This window comes from Pholcus phalangioides, unplaced genomic scaffold (genome assembly GCF_987345545.1).
Source record: "Pholcus phalangioides strain wild (caught in Gottingen) unplaced genomic scaffold, Ppha-v1.0 ptg000022l_1, whole genome shotgun sequence".
Lineage (NCBI taxonomy): Eukaryota > Metazoa > Arthropoda > Arachnida > Araneae > Pholcidae > Pholcus > Pholcus phalangioides.
The window spans coordinates 30,100,075-30,124,441 of record NW_028301615.1 but is presented as its reverse complement, the minus strand read 5'-3'; the positions used below and the strand labels follow the sequence as shown (position 1 = coordinate 30,124,441).

At 41.7% G+C, this 24,367-nt stretch overlaps 2 protein-coding genes across 2 annotated transcripts in view; one reads left to right on the top strand and one right to left on the bottom strand.

Moving 5' to 3' along the window:
* LOC149070161 (tripartite motif-containing protein 2-like) overlaps window positions 1–24,367 on the bottom strand; it is a 68,112-nt gene that overhangs the window by 13,911 nt on the left and 29,834 nt on the right. The gene's annotated exons all lie outside the window — the stretch shown is intronic.
* LOC149070163 (uncharacterized) lies at window positions 17,205–18,542 on the top strand. The gene has a single exon (XM_089250024.1). The coding sequence runs from the start codon at window positions 17,379–17,381 to the stop codon at window positions 18,540–18,542; it is 1,164 nt and encodes a 387-aa protein (XP_089106150.1). The 5' UTR covers window positions 17,205–17,378.

The window sequence follows — 24,367 nt, the reverse complement described above, 5'->3', positions numbered from 1 at the left end:
CAAAATTTCGTCATCACTGCCCCCTACCTCCTTGGTGGGATGAAAAACCTATGCGGGAGGGAGGGACATAGGGAGCTCGTGTGCCTCCCCCCCCCCCCCCCCGAAGAGGAAAAAAATATTTTTTAATTCAAAAAAAAAAAAAATTAAACTTTCGAAAGAAAATACCTTCATATGTTATTACAATCGATTTCTGTTAATTTCAATGCTATCTGAAGGGTAAGAACTCAAAAATTTCTCTTTAAGAAATTCATCGTGACCCACCCTTTAAGCCATATATGATAAACTCTTGACACGCAGACCAAATGTGGCTTGCCCCTCTCAAACCTAATTTTGTAAAAATGAACCAAGCGGCACATTTACAAATCGCTTAATTGACCCGTGGCACAGTTCCAGAGCATTTAAGTGCCCCGTGGCACATTTTTAGATCACTGAAGTAGGCCTCAAAGATCACTTTCACATTCAAAGATCACCTAAGTAACCCGAAACACATTTACAGAACACTTAAACGATCCGTGGCGCATTTAGAGATCCCTTGAGTGACATGTGGCACAGTTTTAGAGCATTTAAGCGGCCCCCAGTGCGGTTCTGCATCACTCAAGTTACTTGCGGAACATTGCCCAAATTACTTAAGTGATAAGTGGCATAACTACGGATCACTTGAGTGATGCGTGGCACAGTTCCAGAGCACTTAAGAGGCCCGGAAACATTTTCAGAGCACTTGAAGGATCCGTGAAACATTTAGAGATCATTAAAGTGGCTCTGTAGGGGACTTATCAATAGGTAGAATGTTAGTTCAGGTGCCCAATAACTATCGAAAGGTTTTTTTTCCGTTTTTGGTGCACCGAATAAGATGTCATTAATAATATTTCATATCTTCATAAAGGGTGATTGATGACGTAAGCATCATCCAAACCCCCCTTGTCATCGAAAGTCAGCAAATCGGAAACCCCCTCCCCCATAGATGCTGACGTAATACTTGAATGACCCCAGAGAGGAAAATTCAAGTGACTTTGCGGTGATTCAAACCCCGTCCTCTCACTTGCCGGATGAGCGCCCTGCACCACTAGATTACAAAGACAACGAATATCTTAATCTACGAAAATATCAATGAATATTTAAATTCTAATATTTAAAACCAATAGGCTTATTGGTTATTTTTAGGGCTGGGAATCGATTGAAATTTTTAACTGGTTAATCAAAAAATTTTAATCGATTAATCGAATTTTAATTGAATATTTTTCGTAAGTATATATATATATATATTAATAGATGCTATAAAAATGTAATTTATTCATTTCACGCACCTATTCGCTAGATGTAAATAAGCATAGGAATAGACTAAGAAATTAAGGCTGCCACTTGAAGCAATTTAATACTCGTATGCGGAACATATTTTGTTGAAATCTGGAATTTATTCATTTGGGGCTTGTTTTTTTTTAAATAATTATTTCAGGTCAGTCACTGATTTCGAAACTACTTTTAATCATACTTTTGCTTGTTTTTCTTCAAACCTCTCCCAAATGGTGCTTGTGAAGACAGTGCCGTCTTAAGGCATGGATTCACCCGGGCACCTCAAGAGAAAAGGGGGGATCTGGTTGAGATTTTCGAAAATTTGCCTGATAGGGCTTCAGAAAAATCATTTGGCCCGGGGGGCCCATGGTGTTCTTAAGACGGCCCTGTGTGAAGAGAGGAACTAATACTTCCAAGAATATGAACAACTACTGTTCATAGTGGAGACAATAAATATTGGTCTTGCCTCCCAAAACTCCTATCGGATTCAATTTTAAATTGAAATTATCACAATTTTTCGTTGAATGGACTTTATTCCCCAATGCCGAAAAATTTGATCAAAATATTGGTTCAGATGTTTTTAAATAAGGCCACTCATCGATAATGTTATATATTGGTACAATAATTTCATAGCATTTAATCTGTTTCATTAAATAAATCAAGTCAAATTATCAACTTTTTACTCAAATTTTAATCGGATTGATCGAGTCGATTAATTCAACTATAATTTTTAACTGCGATTAGAAATTGATCGATTAACCGACCCGATTAATCGGACAAGCTCTAGTTTTTTCTGAAGTTTTATAAAAGAACTTTCATAAAACTTTTATAGTGTAATTCCGACCTAAATACAGCATTACCTGTTTCAGTAACAATGGCGGAATACATCTACATTTTTTTAGTAACCATAAAAATCAATAAAACATTAAAGTTTATAAAACATTATAAACCCAATATTTTAATAACTAACAAATTAAATATATAACGTCTTTATATTATCATTTTTCTTCAAATTTAGGAAAATAAAATGTATAATATGACTAGAAGTTTTTCGAAGTATAAAGTAGCAAAAAAATCGAAATAAACAAACCGTAGGAAAAGAAACGGCAACGAATGTGAGAAAATTGATGGAAATTTTAAAAATAGAATGCAAAATTGGGGAAAAATATACATAAAAAATCTGGAAAAAAAATTCAACAAGATGCAAAAAAATAAATAAAATAAATGCAAAAAACATTGAAAATGGGGTATAACAGAACGCATTAAATATTAAATAAAATAAATATTTAAGAAAAATGTTATTTTCGGGGTTTTCAGGTTAGAGCCTTGAAAAATCCTCAGTTCAAGAAACTATTCAAGGAGTTACGGACCCAAAACAAAACAAGAAATAACACAATCGTAAGAAATAGAAAAAAGAAAAACAAAGGCGTTTTTCCCGTTGTTGTTTTTAGCATTTTTGAAGCGCATGATAAGCAACACTCGGGACCTTCCGCCGCTACAAACAAAAGGAACAAAATAATAATCAGAAGTCATCATCAAGTCAACGTCGGCGGCACACTTTCATGTGCTTCGTGACCTCACCAGAAAACGTTGACACTAGTTTTTATGGGTTCGACCAAATACACATCGAAAACACAAGAATATCATTTGACATACACCTTCCATGAGAGAGAGAGAGAGAGAGTGAGTGGGGGGGCTATTAATCCGTAATGACCCTTTAATAGCCTTCGCGTATCGACCACCAACGTGTAATTAATAGCCCACGTCTTCCAATTACCATTAGACGGCGGATTAATAGCTTAATTCGTATCGGAGGGAAGATCCTTGAAACAGTTTCTCTTGTTTGTTACGAGAGAAATATGGCAATGAATGTGTGAAAATTACATGCATATATAATCTGATTATTTCGTCGCACTCTGAAGGCTTAATTTTACCTGGACTAACAGTTCAAAATTTATTTAGTTGAAAAAAAAAATCCATAGAAGAGATATTGATATCACCAGATGGGTTCTCGGCCCCAAGATACCAAGGAAACAGTTTTCCGGATATTATGCTGAGGTGAACTCGGAAAGAAAAGTCATCACGTCTCCGTGAAGGCAGGGTCATGCTTGCCCGGTATACAAGAGGGCTTGGGTTCGAGTCCCGGCGGAGACGTGATGACTTTTCTTTCCGAGTTCACCTCAGCATAATATCCGGAAAATAACTATTTCCTCACCGGCAATGTTATCGTGTAAGTCTTTCTTATAGAAATCTATGATTTTTATTGTGTATTTTGATCTGTGATTGGATTTTATTGCTAGTCCCAGGGCTGTATTTACGAGACGCGGGGCCCGGTGGCGGAAAAAATTAGGAGCAGAGTTCAATTTCTGCTTGGGGAAGTCGGCATTTGCCTGCCCTTAATTACAACAATACATATTATTCGTTGACTAAGGCAGGGATTCTTAAATTTTTTTTTAGCCACGACTCAAAATCAATAGAAAGATCAGCTTCCCGACCCATGGACTGTTTTTGTTTTTTTCCTCTCGAGATTACTGAAACCAGTGACGCAGTAAGTGCCTTTATACCAGAACTGTAAGTAGATTGTACACGACTAGTCTCGGAAGCCCGTGCGAATCAAATTTGGGTTGAGACCCATAGCAAGGATCTCTGAGGTCATAGGCACCAGAACCTAGGGGCTGAGGCCATTTGAGCCCCTCCAATAAATTTTTATTTATCCCAATAATTTCTGAAAAAACAATGCAATGCACCTTTCCTCTCCTGCATACGCGCTTGAGTCCTATATACACTATCTACCAATAAGTATTTGGACACCTGTGATAGAAAAGAAAAACTAACTTTATTCAAAATCAATAGTTGGTAGAGCCTCCACGAGAGGCAATTACAGCATGAACCCTCCGGGGCATACTTTCCACAAGTCCTTGTGTGACGGCTAGTGGTATTTTCTTCCACTCGGCTTGGAGAAGACATGTCAGTTCCTTCACCGATTTTGGACGGGTAGGGCACCCCTTAATTCGGTGATCCAACTCGTCCCAGAGGTTCTCGATAGGGTTCAGGTCTGGGCTGTGGGCAGGCCAGTCTATTCGATGAACCCCATTGGCACCATACCAAGCCTTAGTTAACCTTGCAGTATGACAGCTGGCATTGTCGTCCTGGAAGTAACAGGGGTCCACCCCGTAAAACTGCCACAACGTAGGAAGCACGTTGTCATCCAAAATAGTGCAGTAGGCATCGGCGTTGAGCTTACCATGAATGGGGACCAAGGGTCCCGGTCCATACCAGGAGAAACACCCCCAGACCATAATTCCACCTCCGCCGAACTTGACTGTTGGCACAATGCATTCTGGCAGGAGACGTTCTCCAGGCAGACGCCAGACCCAGACCCTGCCATCCGAACGGTAAAGGGTGAACCTTGATTCGTCGCTCCAAAGAACCCGTTTCCACTGATCTACGGTCTAATGTGCTTTGCACCACATTAACCGAGCAACGCGGTTGGACTTTGTGATCAAAGGCTTATGGGCAGCAGCACGACCATGAAAACCAATCAGATGTGCTTCCTTACGGATGGTATTCATTGAAACAATACTCCCGGATGCCTGTTGAAACTCCTCGCGGATGAGGGCCATCGGTTGGGTGCGGTTCTTCCGAATTTCTCTGGACGGCACCCGTCGGTCTCTATCTCCCAGTTTCGTTGGTCTGCTGACTCTGGGCAAATTCCGACAATCACAGCTCACCTTCCACTTCTTAATCACATAGGCCACTGTCGATTTTGTGTACTTCAGCTCGCTAGATATGTCCCTTAAGGATCAGTCATTTTTGTGATACCCGATAATTATACCTTTCTCGAAATCAGAGAGCTCAGAACTGCTGGGCATCTTGCATGCGACTAATGCAGATGTTGTTTCCTACACGATATATACCGGCGGAGGGCGTGACGTATCTCAGGACCGCAGATATCGTCATTTGCATAGGTGTCCAAATACTTATTGGTAGATAGTGTATACGAGGAAACCAGCAACTTTCAGCCCTCTAATGTTTTCTTCATGTTGGCGCCTCTGAATGAGGATCTAAATTTGAACCCCGTTGACGGACAGAGGTGGTCGACTAAATTTGGTTTTTTGCGGTTTCCCAACAACGGGGTGTGAATGCGAGCCGGTAAAAGTTTCTCAGTAGGCAGTCCTACAACGCGATAACATAACACGAGAATTCAAGAATTAACCATCTTTACTTCTGAATTTGAGAGATGGCAGCAATAGCAAAAACACAAAACAAGTGAAAATCTTACAACATAAATATTTTAGGGCCCACACATATACACTCAGAAGACATACCCAAGATGTACCAATTCGTTAGAAATTCCACGGAGGAATATGTTCCGAAATGCATGTACCGAAGAAGTTGAGAATCCCTGGGGGGGGGGGGGGGGGGGAGTTTAACAACCCATCTCGGAAACCCCTGCGACCCAAATTAGGGTCGAGACCCATAGGTTATATATATTCTGTGTTAATGGACGGACAAACTCAGAGGGTTGTTAGAAGGCATCAAGAGGAGCAAAAATTGCAATGGAACATCGTGTAGCAAACCACGTCACGTTGAAAGGGTGACAATCGCGGAAAACGCATGCTGGCTCTGAGTCCAGAGGAGACGAAAGTTGGATGTCAGTTTATCGCTGAATGCGTTCGTGGGTTCGCTCACCATATCCGACATAAGCAGCGTCGCGAAACGCACGCGCTGCGGACGACGTAAATTAGCGCTATCGTGGTAGTAAGCACGTGTAGCAGTTAGATTAGACGCGGGGGACCCGTTGCTTGGCGTCCACGTGTTCGCCGGATCTCAATCCGTGTGACTTTTTCCTATGGGGTCACCTTAAAACACTCGTTTATCCGACGCCTGTGGACACACCGGAGGATCTCATAGCGTGAATTGTCGTCGCTGTGGCAGACATCAAAAGCATACCTGGTATTTTCTAGTGAGTCCGGGAATCGTTTTCACGTCGTTGTAGACTGTGCAATGGCGTCAGTGGCCGCCACTTCCAACAAATCTTGTAATAATTAATCAAATAAATATTTTTGCAGTTATTATTGTACTTGGCTTGCGTATTCATATACAGTGATCTCTCACTTATGCCTAGGTGCAAAGGAATAAGCAAGAAAGACGCAAAATGCAGTGAGGCGTATAAAAAAAAAAGTGAATATCATTATTTACCTATATCTTTAACTGAGAGTGCAGAAGATCGTCTTATAACTGAGTGGAACGTATAAGTGAGAGATCACTGTATTTTTTTTTCCAAGCAGATTGGGTAGAACGAAAGATTTGTACAAGTCATGGCACAACTAAAAACGTGCAAAGGGTGAGCGTACTCTTTGGAATACGAAGGCACTCCTCTTTCTTAGAAATGAATCGGTGATTTCTCTCGTAGGAATGCGTGGAATGTGTGAGTGACTCTTATAGAATGCACAAGAGGTTTGCGTATGCCTGTAAATGCGCAAGAGGCTCGCTTTGCCTGTAAATGCGTGAGGAGTTTGCTTACCCTACAAATGTGTAAGATGTTTGCGTATGCTTGTGAATGCGTTGAAGGATTGTTTTTGTTTGACCGTGGAAATGCGCAGAAGACATGTTGACCCCTAGGCTTAAGTATGCCTAGAAATAAAGCCAAGCTCGGGAGGATTCGGTAGTCAAGCAGAAAGCCTAAACAAGAAGCAAACATCTGTTCATAAACGCCATACATGCTCAACCCATTGCCAACGGGCCAAATGTGACCCTCGGAGTCATCTGATATGGCCAAACCTAATTTTGTAAAATTGAACCAAGGGGCACATTTCCAGATCGTTTAAGGGACCCACAGCACATTTTCAGATCACTAAAGGTACCACACTTAGTAACAAGTTGAGCAATATGATGACCAACAAGTTGAGAAACAAACTTTATATATGAGTGTGGACGGGTTCTGCAACTTTGAAAAGTTAAGCAACAAGTCGCAGAAAAAAACGTCCACACTTATATATAAAGTCCCGCAGCACGTGTTGCTCAACAAGTTGCTCGATTTGTTGCTGAGAGTGGACGTACCTTAAGGGACCCGCAGGACATTTACAGATTACTTGAGTTTCCGCAATAAAGTTCTGGGTCACTTAAGGGTACACTTGAGTAATCCGTGTCACAGTTTTAGATCACTCAAGTTGTACGTGGAACATTTGCAGATCACTCAAGTGATCCATGGCACATTTCCAGATCACTTAAGTGGCCTGCGGCGATGCTCCAGATCATTCAAGTGGCTCGTTAAACGTTTTCAAACCGATGAAACGCCTCACACTCCCCCTAAAGGTTGAGCACTCGGCAAGCCACACCCGTACAAACTTGAGCCCGATTAATATAGACGACTTTTTGGAATCCAGATCATGGAATCGGGTATTTGAGAAGCATTTGCAATCGAATTTATACAGTATATAGGTCCGAGTTTTTCTCTGCCCTCCACAGATATGATGCGTGAATGGAACCCAAAACACAGCAACGTGAGCCCGAACACGTCCATGACACTTCTCGGAACAAGGATGAACTGTTGCCAATCTCCTCAGGAATAATTATGCTAATGACCTCACTAATGGAATCAAACCATTCCGAAATTAGTCCGTTTCTCGGTGGATTCAGAATCTCAGAACAGAAGACAAGACCACAGCGCGTGAGAATGAGGTTTGGTTTTCTTAGGAAAAAGCCTAGAGAAAAAAAAAGGTGTATGCACAGAGATGAAAGATAACGCGAACAATACTGGGTGCAGTCGCCATTTGAGGAACAATATAATAAAATAAATAATTCCCAAGAAACAACTTTTATTTCTTCCATTATTACCGTTATTGCTTTTTATTCCGCATGGGAGGGAGGGTAGCCGCAAACCAGACGCTAATGAAGGTGCGGTTGCCGTGCGCTCGAGGATTTCATTTTCTCAATGGCGTAAAAAGTTCAATGGTTCAATTCCTCAGACAAGGATGCAATGCGTGGCGCAACGTGACAATTAAAAGATGACGCGGGTTATAGGGAGGGTCTGATTCCCTTCTGTATGGTCCAAGGATGCGATGCAAGAGACAATGACTTTTGACTCGAGATCGATGGATCGTCTGAGAGAGAGGAGGACTGACTGATCCGAGTCATCGATTGGTTATTTCGAGACCGATGATGGATGAAGGTGGAAGGGAACTCCTTGCATTGATGATGTGTATCGTGGACTCATTGCGTGTTATTAGATTCGGTAAAATGATACGGGGATGTCGGCAACATGACGGGAAATTATCAGAGCAGATCAATGAGTGTGTTTGGGTTTTGTTTCCGGAAATGGACATGAATGTTTTTTGTTTTTCAAGTTGACATTATTTTGGATGATCTGAGTCACCAATGGAGGAAAGCAGACGCATCCGTGGTGTTGATCCTCAGTTCTTTTTTCCAATTTTATCGGAATAATTTTTATAATACAACGTTCAAAAAAATTCCGAGATTTATTTCATTACAGAAGAATGAATAAAAGGCTAGAACCATTTGGTGTTTTCTTCGACTGTCTGAAGTAGATTCATTTTCTCAGGGCGTACCGAGTCTATTGACCCCCATAAGCTTCCCTGTTTTATGCAGCTTCGTATAAGTTGGATGAGGAAGATTAGAAACTGTTTGCATGTGATAATTGAGTGTGTCGGTGTACGTGTATTAGGCCGGGATTACACTGTAAAAGTTTTCTAAATTTTTTTTCATAAAATTTGCAAAAATTCAACCAATAAGATTATCGGTTGCATTTGCTCGAATGTAATCTATGAGCGTTATTAGTTGGATTTTTCAAGTTTTATAAAAGGTATTTTATCCAACTTTTATAGTGTAATCCCGGCCTAAGATGTGTATCAATAAAAGATACTACTACTATTTAATCGTACAAGCACCTCGTACACATTCCTCTACGGAATTTCTAACGAATCGGTTCATGCCTGAGAATGTGTGTTCTGAGTGTATGTGTGGCCCTAACGTATTTATGTTGTCCGAGTTGCGCTTGTTTCGTGTTCATGCTGCCGTCGGTCTTCCATTTTCTGAAGTAAAGATGGAAATGCTTGAACTTTTCGTGTTGTAGGTTTGCCTGCTCTCTGTGCCTGGAAAACCGCAGAAAACCAACTTCAGCCAATCACCACTGTGCCGTTAACGGGGTTCGAACCTGGATCCTCGGGGCGAGAGTCCAGCACGATGCTCACACGACCGCAGAGCAGCAATGAAAGATACTAAAAAATGCAGCCTGAGCCAACACCTTCTACAGCATAAAGCCTCCGCGCGAAGCTTTGGCGTCACCGAAGTCGTCCATTTCACCTGTAGCCATCGGATATAGCAGGTCGACGTATGCGAAATCTTTACCTTTTTTTGCAGTACATCCAATGACTATACTTGAAATGAACGACTTCAGTGATGTCACGAGCATCGCGCGGAGGCTTTCTGCTATAGAAAGTGTTGCTTGAGCTGTGATCAGAGAGTCAGTATAAATTAAATATATTGAAATCAATTAAGAAAATATGAATTCGATAAGTTGTGGATTTCTTATCATAGAAAGAATTGAAAGTTTGAGATCTAGACTAGGTCCTGAGTGTGTCGGAAGTGAAATGAAGTGATGTATAATAATCGGATCGGGTGAAAAGGCCATGGAGCCGAAGGGAGACAGGTTGTTGACTGTTGGACGAGAGAGATGTCGAACGCTCTGGTTTAGGCGTCTATGTAAATAAATGTGAATATATGTGATTACATGAATTATTCTCGTTGGCTCCAGTGTACACTTAAATGGTGATATGTCTAGGATGCCAAGCGAAGCATGGTGGCAGCGGTGGGATCCGAACCCACGCCTCCGAAGAGAAAGAATTGGAAGTTTGAGATCTAGGCTAGGTCCTAAGGAGGTCGAGAAATCTCTCTAGTGAGTGTTATAACACTACCTCCTATATACAGGAGCCACTACCTCCTGTATATAGGAGGTAGGGGTTATAATCTACTGGAAAACCACGGACGATGTTATTGACCGCGTAGAAACCCGGGAACCCGATATTTTTGGGTTCTTCGGGATAAAATCTCTTAGACTGAAGGCAAATTTCTTCGAACTAACTACCCTATTATGCATTTTTGCCATTGTTCATACAAAGATGTAAATGCGGATTGTGCAAGTTTTTATTTTTTGACACTTCCACAATCGCTGCTTGCTGCACTTCTTCGGAACCCGATAATCGTTGCGCCATTAGCAAATTTTTTATCCGATGAAAGAGGAAAATTCACATGTTGCAAGAGATCAGGGCAATAAGCTGGTTGTTGAATTGCATGCATTTTTGTTAAAAAAAATGCACAAATTTTAATCATTAAAGAATTTCAAATTAGTTAAAAATTTTGTCAATAGATGTTGCTGCAGATATCATAATCTATATCATTAATTGTATGTAATAACCTAATAACATAGACATAATACTATGCGACTACCTCCTTTTGGATAATTTGAAAGACCTGAAATAAGACATTGAACATTGAACGAGGACCGGACACACCCGGCTTCCCATCTCAGAGAAATATTGAAGCTTTCCCGGGGGATGGGTGTATCCGAAATAAGGCAGCATTTGTTTTTCCAATCAAGTCGAGAGAATGCCACGGCTATTAGGATTTTTTTGTGGTGTGATTACGACACGTGGGTTGATGCTGCTAGTACTACGTCTAAACCACCCGGGGTTGATGCTGTTGGTTGATATAACCGGGTTGTCCACAAGAGAGGTGATTCTGCGCGGCCCCCGACCAATTAAAAAACTGTGTATTAATCCCTTCGCTTACAAGGTACTGGCAAGAAATTCGAATGAGCTATATTTGACGAATGGACTTTAAATGCGGTAACCTTGCCGTAACTTTACCGCACGTTAGAAAAAGGGGGAAAAAGTTGAAGGGGAAAAAAGAAAAGGAAAGAAAGAGAGAAAAACCAAATGAAAAAGGAAAACAGTATAATAGATAAATACAGATAAGAGAGGGAGAGAGAGGAGATAGAGAGAGATGAAAGGGAGTATAGGTATACAGTCAAACCTCGTTAGTGCGTCACCCGGTTAACACGTTACTCCGCTTACCGGATCACTTTTTGGAAGTCCCTATTATCTTCAGGCAGGAAATGACACAGCTATGGCTTACTCCGTTTAATGAGTCACTCCGCATATCAAGTCATATTTTTGCTCTCCCTAGTGACTCATTAACGAGGTTTGACTGTATATACGAAGTAGATTTATTTTTTTACCTTGTTTTGTTGCTGTTATATATAGTTATATATAGTCGAAGGATACATCATATGTGCGGGAAAAAATCACTAATAACTGTATAGAAATAAAAGGAAGTTGAAAAAAAAAGAGCCACTTCGTAGGGTTATAAAAGCCTCGCGCTAATGGGGAGAGAGGAAAGAAAACAGAGGGAGCTCTTGTTTGAGTTTATTCCTAGGCGTTTGGACGCAATATTACGTCATTGATTGTGAAGTGATTAAATAAAAATTTGTGATCATTATTTCAGCTATTGGTTCCAACAGCGGACTTCCTGATTACAACATTACAGTACAACAAAATACTTACGTTGATAATTTCTAGTAACGAAAATAATTTACTATGTTTTCGCACCAACTGCCTTTTCGATCACGGGGGAAATTGTTCATAAAGTTTTTGTCATGGACACATTTGTTTTTATATTTTTTCCGCCACCTCGTTGGGTAAGTTACCTGTTTGTGGCTTCTCTGTATTTGTATCTAAATTCACATTTAGTATTCTAACTTTTTGAAGTGTATGCCAACTTCCAAAGGGCAAAAATATATCATATTTGATTAGCCGTGGTGGATTTCTATACGTATAGTACACCGTTAACCAAAGGAGTTCCACGCCCGTACCCGATTATTATTTGCGTCGATTCATCCATGATTCCATTTATCTCTAAATTTCGACATGGTAGCATTCCCCGTAGCAACCAGACTGGCATTTCTTCAAACCGAATCACTGACATTCTGGATGAAGAAGGTGATTTACGTAATAATAATACAGTACATCTGTTGCAAATCTGGTGGGGAGGGGGATTCTAGTAATTTCATGGAGCACTGGGTAATGGTAAGCGCGCGAATCTTTTTAATTTCTACAAGTTGTCTGCTTTCTGCTTGTTCCATGCGAAGCTGGTCCATCTTATCTCGGTATCATCACATTTTTAACCGTTCTGTGCACCTCATAATTTCTGTACACTGCACGGGACAGTCTTTTGGCTCGCTTTTTTATCCCGATAATACAACTCCTCTAGAAGTGAACCAGTTCGTGAATCGATTTCTCGTATAACAAGCCGATAGCCCGTGCGGTTACACTGAGTGCCTCTGTAGGAGGGGGGGGGGCAAATCATGGTTAAAAAATTATAATTGTAGAAAAATTTGGAAAATATGTTTTTCCTGCAGAATTCTAACTATGAATGTTTGTAATACGCACGGGAAACAACGCAAATAAACCCAAAATATGAAGAAAACAACGACTAGACGCGTTCCGAGCTCTTTCTTTTGCAGCCAAGGAAAAATAGCAAAAAGGCAAAAACTCCATATAGCGGAAGTTACTCGCTGTTTCAAGACAAAGAGAGGAAATGAGAAAAAAAAAATATGCTCAACGCCTCATACATGAACTGTTCGAGCCGATACAGAGTTTGAGGACTCATGCTGCAAACAGTGACTTGTAAATAACCCCACAGGTAAAAGTGAAATTATTAAATTTATTATAATGATGACTGTGGTGTCATCTGTAAGTTAAAACTAAAGTTAATTTATAGCAAACTGGTTTATTTAAATTTCCCGGTATGCTATCAACTTAATTGCTTTACCACTGTTTACATGTTCTGTCATTTCAAAGTTAGGGAGTCCTTCCTGAAAAACCACCCTGTATAATGTCACGGTCATTTCGTAAAGAAGTCCGTGACCTTCATTTAATTGGCGCAGAAGATATGGATACAGGGGGAGAACACAGAGGGCGACCGCAACTCCGTTCTCCTAGAAATTTGTACTCCAAGCGTAGGCGGGAAGGGAAATCCCTCCCCCCGTTCGAACAGCCTGTATCCGCTTATGAAAGGAGGCTCGTTAGAACGGGCTCTTAAAAGGCATCAAGAGTCCGTGCTTTGGGTTAGCTAACGGACAGCCAGCGATTACTTTTGAAGTGCCCGAATGATTATCACAATTCTTGATCTGTATACCCTGCGAATACGTAGAAGGTATCTGCTTCCCAAGAAATGCTTAAGAGACATGCGTATCCCATAAGTTCGTCGGAGAATCGCTCATTTATGGAAGTGAGTACGATGCTCGCTAACCCTTGGATACCAAGAATGCTACCTAAAAATAAGTAATAGGGTTGAGTAAACCCCCCCCCCCCCATTGGAAATGCGTAAAACACTTTCTTACCCCATAGGGTCCGTTCAAGTATTACGTCAGCAAATTTTTCGCCATTTTTGACCACCCTTCCCCCCCACCCTTGTCAGCAAAATTTCGTCATCAGTTCTGCTCCTCTGACTGTTCCTGTGACTAACGCATATTGGTGGGATCGGAGACGTACGCGGGGGGGGGGGGGGGGGGGGCACGAGACCCTATGCCCCCCCCCCCGACTATCAAAAATGTGGTTTTTTAATGCAAAAAGTATATTTTTATCAAAATTTCGGAAGAAAATACCTCTATATGTTATTGTAATCAATTTCTGTTAATTTCAATGCTATTTGAAGGCTATGAACTCAAAATTTATCATTTATAAATTCATTGCAACCCACCCTCTAAGCCGTATAATGATTAATCGCATAATAGCCCTTCGCCCGCTGACCACATATAGCCCTGGGGTTTATCTGATGCAGCCTGCCCTCCTCAAACCTAATTTTGTAAAAATGAACTAATCGGCACATTTACAGATCGCTAAAATGACCCGTGGTCCAATTCCAGAGCATTTAAGAGGCCCGTCGCACATTTTCATATCATTTAAATGACCCGGAACACAGTTCCAGAACACTAAAGCGAACCGTGACATATTTAGAGATCCCTTGAGTGACATGTGGCATCGTTTTAGAGCACTTAAGCGGCCCCCCAGGGCGGGTCTACATCACTCAAGTTACCCGCGGCACATTCTCAGATTATTTAAGTGATCCGCAGCATATAATTACGGATCACTTGAGTGATGCGTGGCACAGTTCCAGAGCACTTAAGCGGCTCGGACACATTACGAGATCACTTGGATTCCGAAACAAGTGGCTCTGTAGGGCATTTATCAATAGGGGAGAATGTTAATTCAAGTGCACACACACACACAAACTATTCAAAGGTTTTTCTCATTTTGGCGCACCGAGTAAGATGCCATTAAAAATATTTCATAAAGGGTTATTGATGACGTAAGCATTATCCAAACCTCCCCTTCCCCCTTGTCATCAAAAGTGAGCAAATCGGGACCCCCCCCCCCCCCATCGATGCTGACGTAATACTTGGATGACCCCATAGAAACGCATAAAAAAAAAGTCCTCCGCACAAAGCTTGTGACGTCAATGAAGGCCATTTCCCCTATTGCCATTGGATATACTGCAAAAAAAGGTAAAGCTATCGCATGCGTCGGCCTGCTATATCCAATAGCAATAGGCGAAATGGCCTTCTTCAGTGACGTCACAAGAGAGCTTCGTGCGGAGGCCTTGTTCTATAGGTGGTGTTGTGTTTCTGCACATGAGGGCTAATTAGACCGGGACCTACAGTTTATTGCCGATTCCGAACCGACAGAAGTACTCACCGAGAGGTTGATGCGCTAACCGTTCTGTGTGGAACTCCCTGCGGTATCAATCTTTTTTTCTGTAGTCATGTCGCCGTTTCGGTTGTACCGCCGCGAACAAACCGGGTATCGAACTCGCGACACCTCTAAACATCCTTTGGAACTTCAAGCGAGTATATACCTCCGCACACGACAATACACATATAATAATTAAATGTACGTATGTGTATAGTGGTTGATGCGGTATTAACAGCTGGCGTGTAAAGTGTAATATTCAATTAAGCGGGGGAGAAGTCATTGAAATTATCATATTCAGCGGGAAATTTTAACATTGTCTCTATGGGAGAAGTTTTGGTGGCGGAGGATTTGATCCGTTTAGTGGGGTCTCATACATTTTAACATGATAATATATATAGGGTTCTTTTGTTTTGGATTGATTTTTATTCCAATCACATTCATGTCGTGCTATTTTATCATGCACGCAAGCTGTTTCTAATGCTTCAGAATTTTTAAAAGAAATAATTTTAAGAATCATTGAAGGCTTTCAATAACTTGAAGCCCTCTGTTTGATTCGGGGCCTTAGGCTCAGGCTCTGTTAGGTCCACCTGTCAAGACACTAAGGACTGAGTTTTATTTGGTTCGAAAACCAAATATTTTGTTAATCAGAAAATATCTAGGTAACAAGAATTTTCAAATCAAAATCAGTCGTTGGGTCGCGAAGTTCATCATATTGTTGATTTTGGGTCGCAGCCGCGAAAATGGTAAAGAACCCCCGGTGTAAAATCTTACACTGGCGTACGACAGCATATACAATCGGAAATATGTGTAAAACATTTGAAATAAATCAGCGGTTATATAAATAGTATTTTTAATGATATTTCTACTAGAGCAGGGGTGGCCAACAGCTGGCCCGCGAGCCTCATGTGGCCGCTGAAGTGATTTTGTGCGGCCCACGGCAAGGTAAATGTACCGTGAAAAAATTAAATTTGTGATCATTATTTGAGCTATCGGGTTCCATCAGCAGATTTCTTGATTAACAAACTGCTTACGAACTTCTTATTTCTAGTGACGAAATTAATTTAATAACTAACTAATCAATTCAATTAATAATGGTGTGGCTTATACGCCGAAGTTGCACCACTGATGCGGCCCGGGACGCTATAGCTGACCATTACGTTGGCCCGCGAACAGGAAGAAGTTGGCCTCCCCTGTACTACAGCATAGTTCTTCACCATGTTAAAAGGTATAAGACCCCCTTAAGCAGGGTATCCGTTTATCCGTTATCCGATTACGCGGGGCCGACTGTTTTTGAAACGGGTATTTACAGAAGAAAAGAATCATCGACCTGATCCATGATAGAGACAATTCACAATCGATAACTATCCGAACAATTTCATTTCCGTGACTACAAATTATATGTTGCTCATGAACTTGAGTGGAAAAGATCGTGCCTATATAGGAAATGTTTCTATATAATTATATAAGGCTTGAAATCTCTGACCTTTCTCATAGCCTTTTTTCTCCTAATCTGAAACGAAATCTGTTGTATGCGTTTGATACATTTGAATTATTAGGTTTTTTTTTACTCTGAAAGCAACAAGAAAAAACGGAAAGAAAAGACATGCTTTCAGGATTCGTTTCCTATGTTATAAACACGGGTGAGAAAGTATCGACCCAAGATGCGTAAAATCATTTTCCCTCCCTTACGTTTTTCTTTTCTATTCCCATCACTTCCACGCGTTGTGAACGAGAAAAGACGATTCTGGTGAAAAATGTGCAATAAAAGTGACACTTCATCTGTGAGAAAAAAATCATGTACATCGTAAGATAGTATTCTCCACATGTCCGCCCTAATCCGTCAGTAAAACTTGAAACCATGCTGAAATATTGTAAACACTCAACATGGCAATATTGTAAACACTCAACATGGCAATATTGTAAACACTCAACATGGCAATAATGCAACGTATGAGGGCTACAAGCCTTTACAAAGGACTGTCTTCTCCATCTCATTTCTTTGAACTATTGGTTGCTATGGTGACTTAAGTTGATTCTTTTTGATTATTTTGTTTTTTGGGCAGTTTGATCTGCGTATTCGTTGTGTTCGGTCACGCTATTCCTTTCGTCCCTGTATTGTGCTTAGCCTAATAAAATAATTCACCGTGTTTGATCCGTTTGTAATAAACGTGACATTTTTGGTGGAGGCGCCGGGTAACGACAGTTGTGATCAGCCTGGCTTCTAACGACGATTCTCGGCAGAGTAATCGATTACAGAATCTTCCTCCTGAATACGGACTGTACGTGACATCTACAAGGACTATTCGTTCTCGAGCCATGACGACTAGAGGAGAAGAAGAACGTTCTACAATACGCACTCCAGCTCTTATGGAGGAGACCCGGAAGCCGAATATTTTCAGAGGTGATCCTGACCAAGATCCGACGAGGTGGCTGAAGGAGTATCAGAGAGTGTCGAACTTCAACCGGTGGGATGACAGTCATCGCTTGGCCAATGCGTACTTTTTCCTCGAAGGTACTGCGAGGCAGTGGTTCGAAAACAACGAGGACACACTCACTTCGTGGTCAACGTTCGAAGCTGAACTGAAGAAAACCTTTGGTGACACCGAGCTGTACGTTCGAAGAGCCAAAGAACGGCTGAAGAGTCGAGCGCAAAGGAGTGGCGAACCAAGTCCATCATACATCCAGGACGTATTGGGACTTTGTCATCTAGTAGACCCGGCCATGTCAGAAGAGGACAAGGTGTCTCACCTCATGAAAGGAGTGGCCGAGGACGTATACCAGGCGCTGCTGATGAGAGAAGTCACTACCACTGCTGAATTCGTCAAGTGGTGCCATTACATAGAAGAAATGCAGCAGAAAAGGATCGGACGAAACAAGTTTGCCAGACTCCCAAACGTAGTTCCTATAGCTGCTATCGAGGAACAAGAGGATTTGTCATATCTTATCCGTCAAATTGTGCGTGAGGAGATCCAGCGCTTAACCATGCCACCGGCAGAGACGCACCAACCAGGACTGCAAGCGATCGAGGCTGTCGTAAGGGATGAAGTGGGAAAGTCGCTCGCTTCTCTGTCTGGAGAACGTCAACGGCCGATTTCTCCTGGATCAAGACGACAGCGCCAGTTGACGCATACCCGTAGGACGGCAAGATTGGAACCAACATTGGAACAACTTCCGAGGAAAACTGATGTGTGGCGTACACGGGACAACAGTCCCGTTTGCTTCCACTGTGGACGTCCCGGACACGTCGTACGCTATTGTCGAGACCGAAGGGCCATCTTTGACACCTACCGCAACAGCCAAGGCCGTCATGCTTCGTCATACCCCAGTAACAACCGCATAACCGACGAGACCAGCATACCAGCCGCCAGGACCCCTCCATCCAGCCCGTTTCGTGGACGATCGCCGACACGCCGCTACAGATCCCCGTCGCCGTATAGACGTTCTAGTCAGTCGCCGAATCGACGAAATGAGGAAAACTAAGCCGCGCGACCTTTGTTGGAGGTGAGGCCGCTATTTTTCAAAATCCTCCCAATGTCGCTAAGATGCTCGGAAATCATGTTGATGTTATCCTCGACGACCATCCCATACGTGCACTAGTAGACTCTGGAGCCTCTTTCTCTGTGATCTCAGAAGATTTTCGACGTCATTTACGCAAAATTATGTTTGTAAATAGTGAAAAATGTTCCTCACAAGATGTTATCTTAAAAGTCGCTAACGGCAGTTATGTAAAACCTCTTGGAACCTGTACTCTTCGTCTCACCGTCAATGGTCACAGTCAACCAGTGGAATTCACAATTATGCCGAAATGTAGCCATGATGTCATCCTCGGTTGGGATTTTCTAGAAGCGTCTCAAGCAATCATAGACTGTGGCAAGTTAGAATTTACGTTTGAAGAGATCTTACATGATCATCGGTCTACGCAGAAAGGGGGGTTGTACGCTGTAGAGGATTATACCATACCAGCACGCTCAGTAACTAAGATACAAGTATCTGCACCTATGCTGGATAATGACATTGACGTTATCGTAGAAAATAATAGGTTTTTATTAATGAACCAAGAAGTTGCCATCCCATCAACCATCATGAGCCTCGCTAATAACAAAGGGGAACTGTGGGTCGCTAATGGGCTAGCCCAACCTCGACGTATCTTGAAGAACATGTGCGTTGGCCACGCTGAACAACTTGACTGTAACTATGTGAATGCTTTATCGGAAGTGCTGTCGTACGAGAATGTTAGCAAGAGTAATGCGAGTCCAGTCGATTATTCGCAAATGTTGTCAACGGATCTTGATAGTGAACATCAAAAGAAATTGCTTCTATTGCTAGAACAGTTTCCGGAAGCTTTTGGTGATGGAGGTAAGGTGGGGAGTTACAAACTCAACGTGAAGCACAAAATCAACACTGGAGACCATTCTCCCATCAACCAAAGACCTTATAGGGTATCACCTGCCGAACGTCGAATAATTCAAGAGGAAGTTGAAAAGATGCTGAAAAAAAAGAAGTCGTTCAGCCATCTGAAAGCCCCTGGTCCTCTCCTGTAGTTCTTGTCAGGAAAAAGGATGGCACTTGGCGATTTTGTGTCGATTACCGCAGATTAAACAGAATTACCAAAAGAGACGTCTACCCACTACCTCGTATAGACGATACTTTGGATTCTCTAAAGGGCGCAAAGTATTTCTCCACCATGGATTTATACAGTGGCTATTGGCAGATTGAGGTTGATGAAGCTGACCGTGAAAAGACTGCTTTCGTAACACCAGAAGGACTATACGAATTTAAGGTGATGCCATTTGGACTTTGTAATGCTCCAGCAACTTTTGAGCGCATGATGGACAATCTCCTTCGTCACCTTAAGTGGAATATGTGCTTATGCTACCTCGACGACATCGTCGTCTTTTCCGAGACATTCGATGAACATCTTAACCGTTTAACAGCTGTTTTTCAATGCATTCAAGACGCAGGTCTTCACTTGAACCCAAAGAAATGTTTGTTTGCAGCACCGGAAATTAAAATTCTTGGCCACGTTGTGAATGCCGAGGGAATTAGACCAGATCCAGATAAAGTAAGAGCCATTACAAATTTTCCTGTTCCACAAAACATCCGAGATGTGAGGAGTTTCTTAGGGCTCAGCTCTTACTACCGAAGGTTTATAAAGGATTTCTGTCTGAAAGCTGCTCCATTGCAAAATTTATTGAAAAATGACGTAAAATTTCGTTGGGAAAAAGATGAAGAAGAAGCTTTTAAAGTTCTAAAGAAAGCCCTAACTTCCGACCCAGTATTAGGGCTATTTGATGAGAAGGCTGAAACAGAGTTACATACGGATGCCAGTGGTTACGGAATAGGAGCAGTGCTAGTCCAACATCAGAACGGGAAAGAGAAAGTTATAGCATACGCGTCCAGAACTCTATCAAAAGCCGAGAAAAACTACTCCACCACGGAGAGAGAATGTCTTGCGGTCATATGGGCCATTACAAAATTTCGACCCTATATTTTCGGAAAGCCTTTCAAGATTGTTACCGACCATCATGCCTTGTGCTGGCTAGCCAGCCTGAGAGATCCTTCCGGACGGTTAGCACGATGGGCGCTGAGACTGCAAGAGTACGAGGTCTCAATAGTATACAGAAGCGGAAGAAAACATAATGATGCCGACAGCCTTTCAAGGTACCCCGTTGACGAAAGCTCCGTGCCAGAGGACATTAGTGTCATAACTTCAGTCCTCGACCTAGCAAGTGAACAACTCAAGGATCCCGATGTAGCTAATAAGATCCATGCTTATGAAGGGTCAAGCGGCTCTCTTAAGACCGACTTTGAGGTTATCGACGGCGTTTTGTGCAAGAAGAATTTTGATCCGGCGGAAAAAAAGTGGCTACCTGTTATTCCGAAACATCTACGGTTGGACATCCTCAGACATTTCCATGATTCCTTAACAGCAGGCCATTTGGGATTTGCGAAAACTTACGACCGAATACGAAAGCGATTCTCCTGGCCCGGTCTATATCGAAGCGTACGTCGCTATGTATTGCATTGCAAGGAATGTCAGCGAAGAAAAAACGTAGCTCAAAAACCACCGGGCCGTTTGATTCCCATTCCTCCAGCAGAAGCACCCTTCTGTCGTATTGGTATGGATCTGCTTGGACGGTTTCCAAAGTCTCGAGCAGGAAATAAATGGATCATTGTGAGTACTGACTATTTTACCCGGTATGCTATAACAAAAGCACTGCCTTCAGCAGATGCACCAGAGGTAGCCAAGTTTTTCGTCGAAGAAATTATGCTAAAACATGGAGCTCCGAGAACTCTTATAACCGATCGGGGACAGGTTTTTCAGTCAAGACTCGTTGCTGAACTCAACAGGCTTTGTAATGTGACCCACAGATTGACCACGGCGTATCATCCTCAGACGAATGGCCTCACAGAACGTTTTAACAAAACGCTAGCAGATATGTTGTCCATGTATGTCGATGTCGAGCAGAAAAACTGGGATGAAATCCTACCATTCGTCACGTTTGCCTATAACACTGCTCGACAAGAAACTACTGGATTTACACCTTTTTATTTATTACATGGACGCGAAGCTGAAACTACCCTAGACACTATGTTCCCATACAGTTCGGGTGAACCGGAATCTGATCATCTTGGCCAATTAATTGCACAAGCAGAAGAGTCAAGGCAGATAGCACGGCTGCGAACTTTACAGGCTCAACAATATGACAGCCAACGTTATGATTCTCAACACCGAATGGTAGACTACAAGCCTGGAGATCTAGTGTGGATTTTCACACCTGTAAGAAAAGTCGGGCTGTCGGAAAAATTGATGAAGAGGTACTTTGGCCCGTATAAAGTTTTGAGAAAATTATCAGATGTGAATTATGCGGTAGAAGATTTTGATCCTGCTTCACGACGGCGGAAATCAAGAGATGTTGTTCATGTGCTCCGTATGAAACCGTACAATGACCCGGACGCTCAGGACAGTTCCTGTTCCAACGACGACAATACTAAGGAGGAACAAGGAGAGGAACAAGGCTGACAACAAGTCTCATGAGCCGTCGTACAAACAGCGGGACGCTGTTTCTGTGAAGAGGGAGCAATGCAACGTATGAGGGCTACAAGCCTTTACAAAGGACTGTCTTCTCCATCTCATTTCTTTGAACTATTGGTTGCTATGGTGACTTAAGTTGATTCTTTTTGATTATTTTGTTTTTTGGGCAGTTTGATCTGCGTATTCGTTGTGTTCGGTCACGCTATTCCTTTCGTCCCTGTATTGTGCTTAGCCTAATAAAATAATTCACCGTGTTTGATCCGTTTGTAATAAACGTGACAATATTGTAAACACTCAACATGGCAATATTGTAAACACTCAACATGGCAATATTGTAAACACTCAACATGGCAATATTGTAAACACTCAACATGGCAATATTGTAAACACTCAACATGGCAATATTGTAAACACTCAACATGGCAATATTGTAAACACTCAACATGGCAATATTGTAAACACTCAACATGGCAATATTGTAAACACTCAACATGGCCACTTCTCTCTGTGGTTCTGATTCACGTATATCCGTTACGGTGAAAAAGTGATAAATTCGTCAAACTTACCAAGGCGATTGGTAAGTATGCGTAATAACCGATTTATAACATATTTACCAATCGCCTTGGTAAGTTTGACGAATTTATCACTTTTTACCGGTGAATACGCATACTAACCAAGCATCGTAGGTAAATTTGATAAATACTTGAAATTTATCACCTTTATTTGTGATTATGCATAATAACTAGTGCAGGGGTTCTCAAACTTTCTCCACCCGCGGCGCCCGTTTCCCCTATTCGATGCTTATCCGCGAACTCTGCCGGCTCCCCAGAGCTGTTTAATGAAGAACATTTTCGAAAACCTTTGTCAGAGTCACCGCTCCGCGGAGAGCAGTTTGAGAACCCCCCTGTCCTAGTGTATTTGGTGAATTTGGTAAAAATGAAAAAAAACTCCAAATGAGTCTAGTACGTGTGATGAAGATAGTCGGACCCCTATATAATGGTAACAAATTTTACGATCGTACCCCAAGGTAATAATAATAATAATAATACTGTACAGGTATGAGTATACCATATAGTACGATTTATCATGTTTACCAACGCTGCGACGCTTTGGTACTATGCATAATCACCGGTTTAAAAGTGATATTTTTTTAGTTTTTATTAAATTTACCAACGACGCTTGGGTCATAGCTGGAGATGGACTTCAAAGTCTGGGGGGGGGGGATAATGATGATGGTGATGCTTGGTGATTATGAATAATAACCGGTTATTTGTATACACGCTACCTAAGTAACGATGTGTCTGTTGCATGGGATGACACGATCTAAAGTGACGTGGTAGTAGTGAGACCGAGAAAGGCTTACGATATACAGGTTTGAAAATGTAGTTTCTGTTTATTTACTAATGCATCCAAGAAAGAAAGTTCATTGTTTGTTTCAAATTCAACTGTGAACTGAACGTGAGGGTCTATGCCATTCGTAACGAGTAACAATTGTTCTAAGTCATCTCGGAACCATCCCAAAGCACAAAATCATCATCCAAACCGTCTGTCTGGGTGTAAAACTTGTCATCGAAACTGAAGGCTCTTTGTGAGACACATGTGAATGTGAGATTGAATATTTCTTCTACTTCAGTGTGGGAAATTGTGTGCTTTCTAGACATTAGCTTGAATTTTTTTTTTGTTGGGGGCAGTGTAAAAGTTTAATTTTTTCCCACGTCCCTCCAAATAACTCTCAACACTGATTTCGTTCTCAAAGATATTTCAGTGATTTTAGGATGATTTTGGGGCGTTGAATCTGAATCTGGCATTGGTTTTTGTCAGATTGGGGCCTAGTTTTTGACATGAAGTGAAAATTAAATTTCAATGGTAATACACGTGCAGCATACAAATCACATTATCTCAAAAACTAGTGCCAATTAGGCAAAACCAACACAAGTTTTGAAATCAGCAGCCCCAATATACCCTAAAACCATTCTGCGTCGTTGCAACTATTACAGCTTTAGTTTCCTCTTTTTTTTTTGCGAAATTTTTTGATATTTTAATTTTAAAATAAACCACGAAATTATTGTACTTTTCGGACATTCTTCGCGATACACCCGTATATATTTGTGATACGATTCGACGTGGAAAGAATTATGCGCATAATAATCATGCATTCCACTGCGCTCGTGATCATGAATTAATAATGGGATACTATAAAAAAAAGAGGAGTGACCATAACGAATTCTTGAAATGACCGCTGCAGGTGCATGTTTCAATCAAGAGGAGG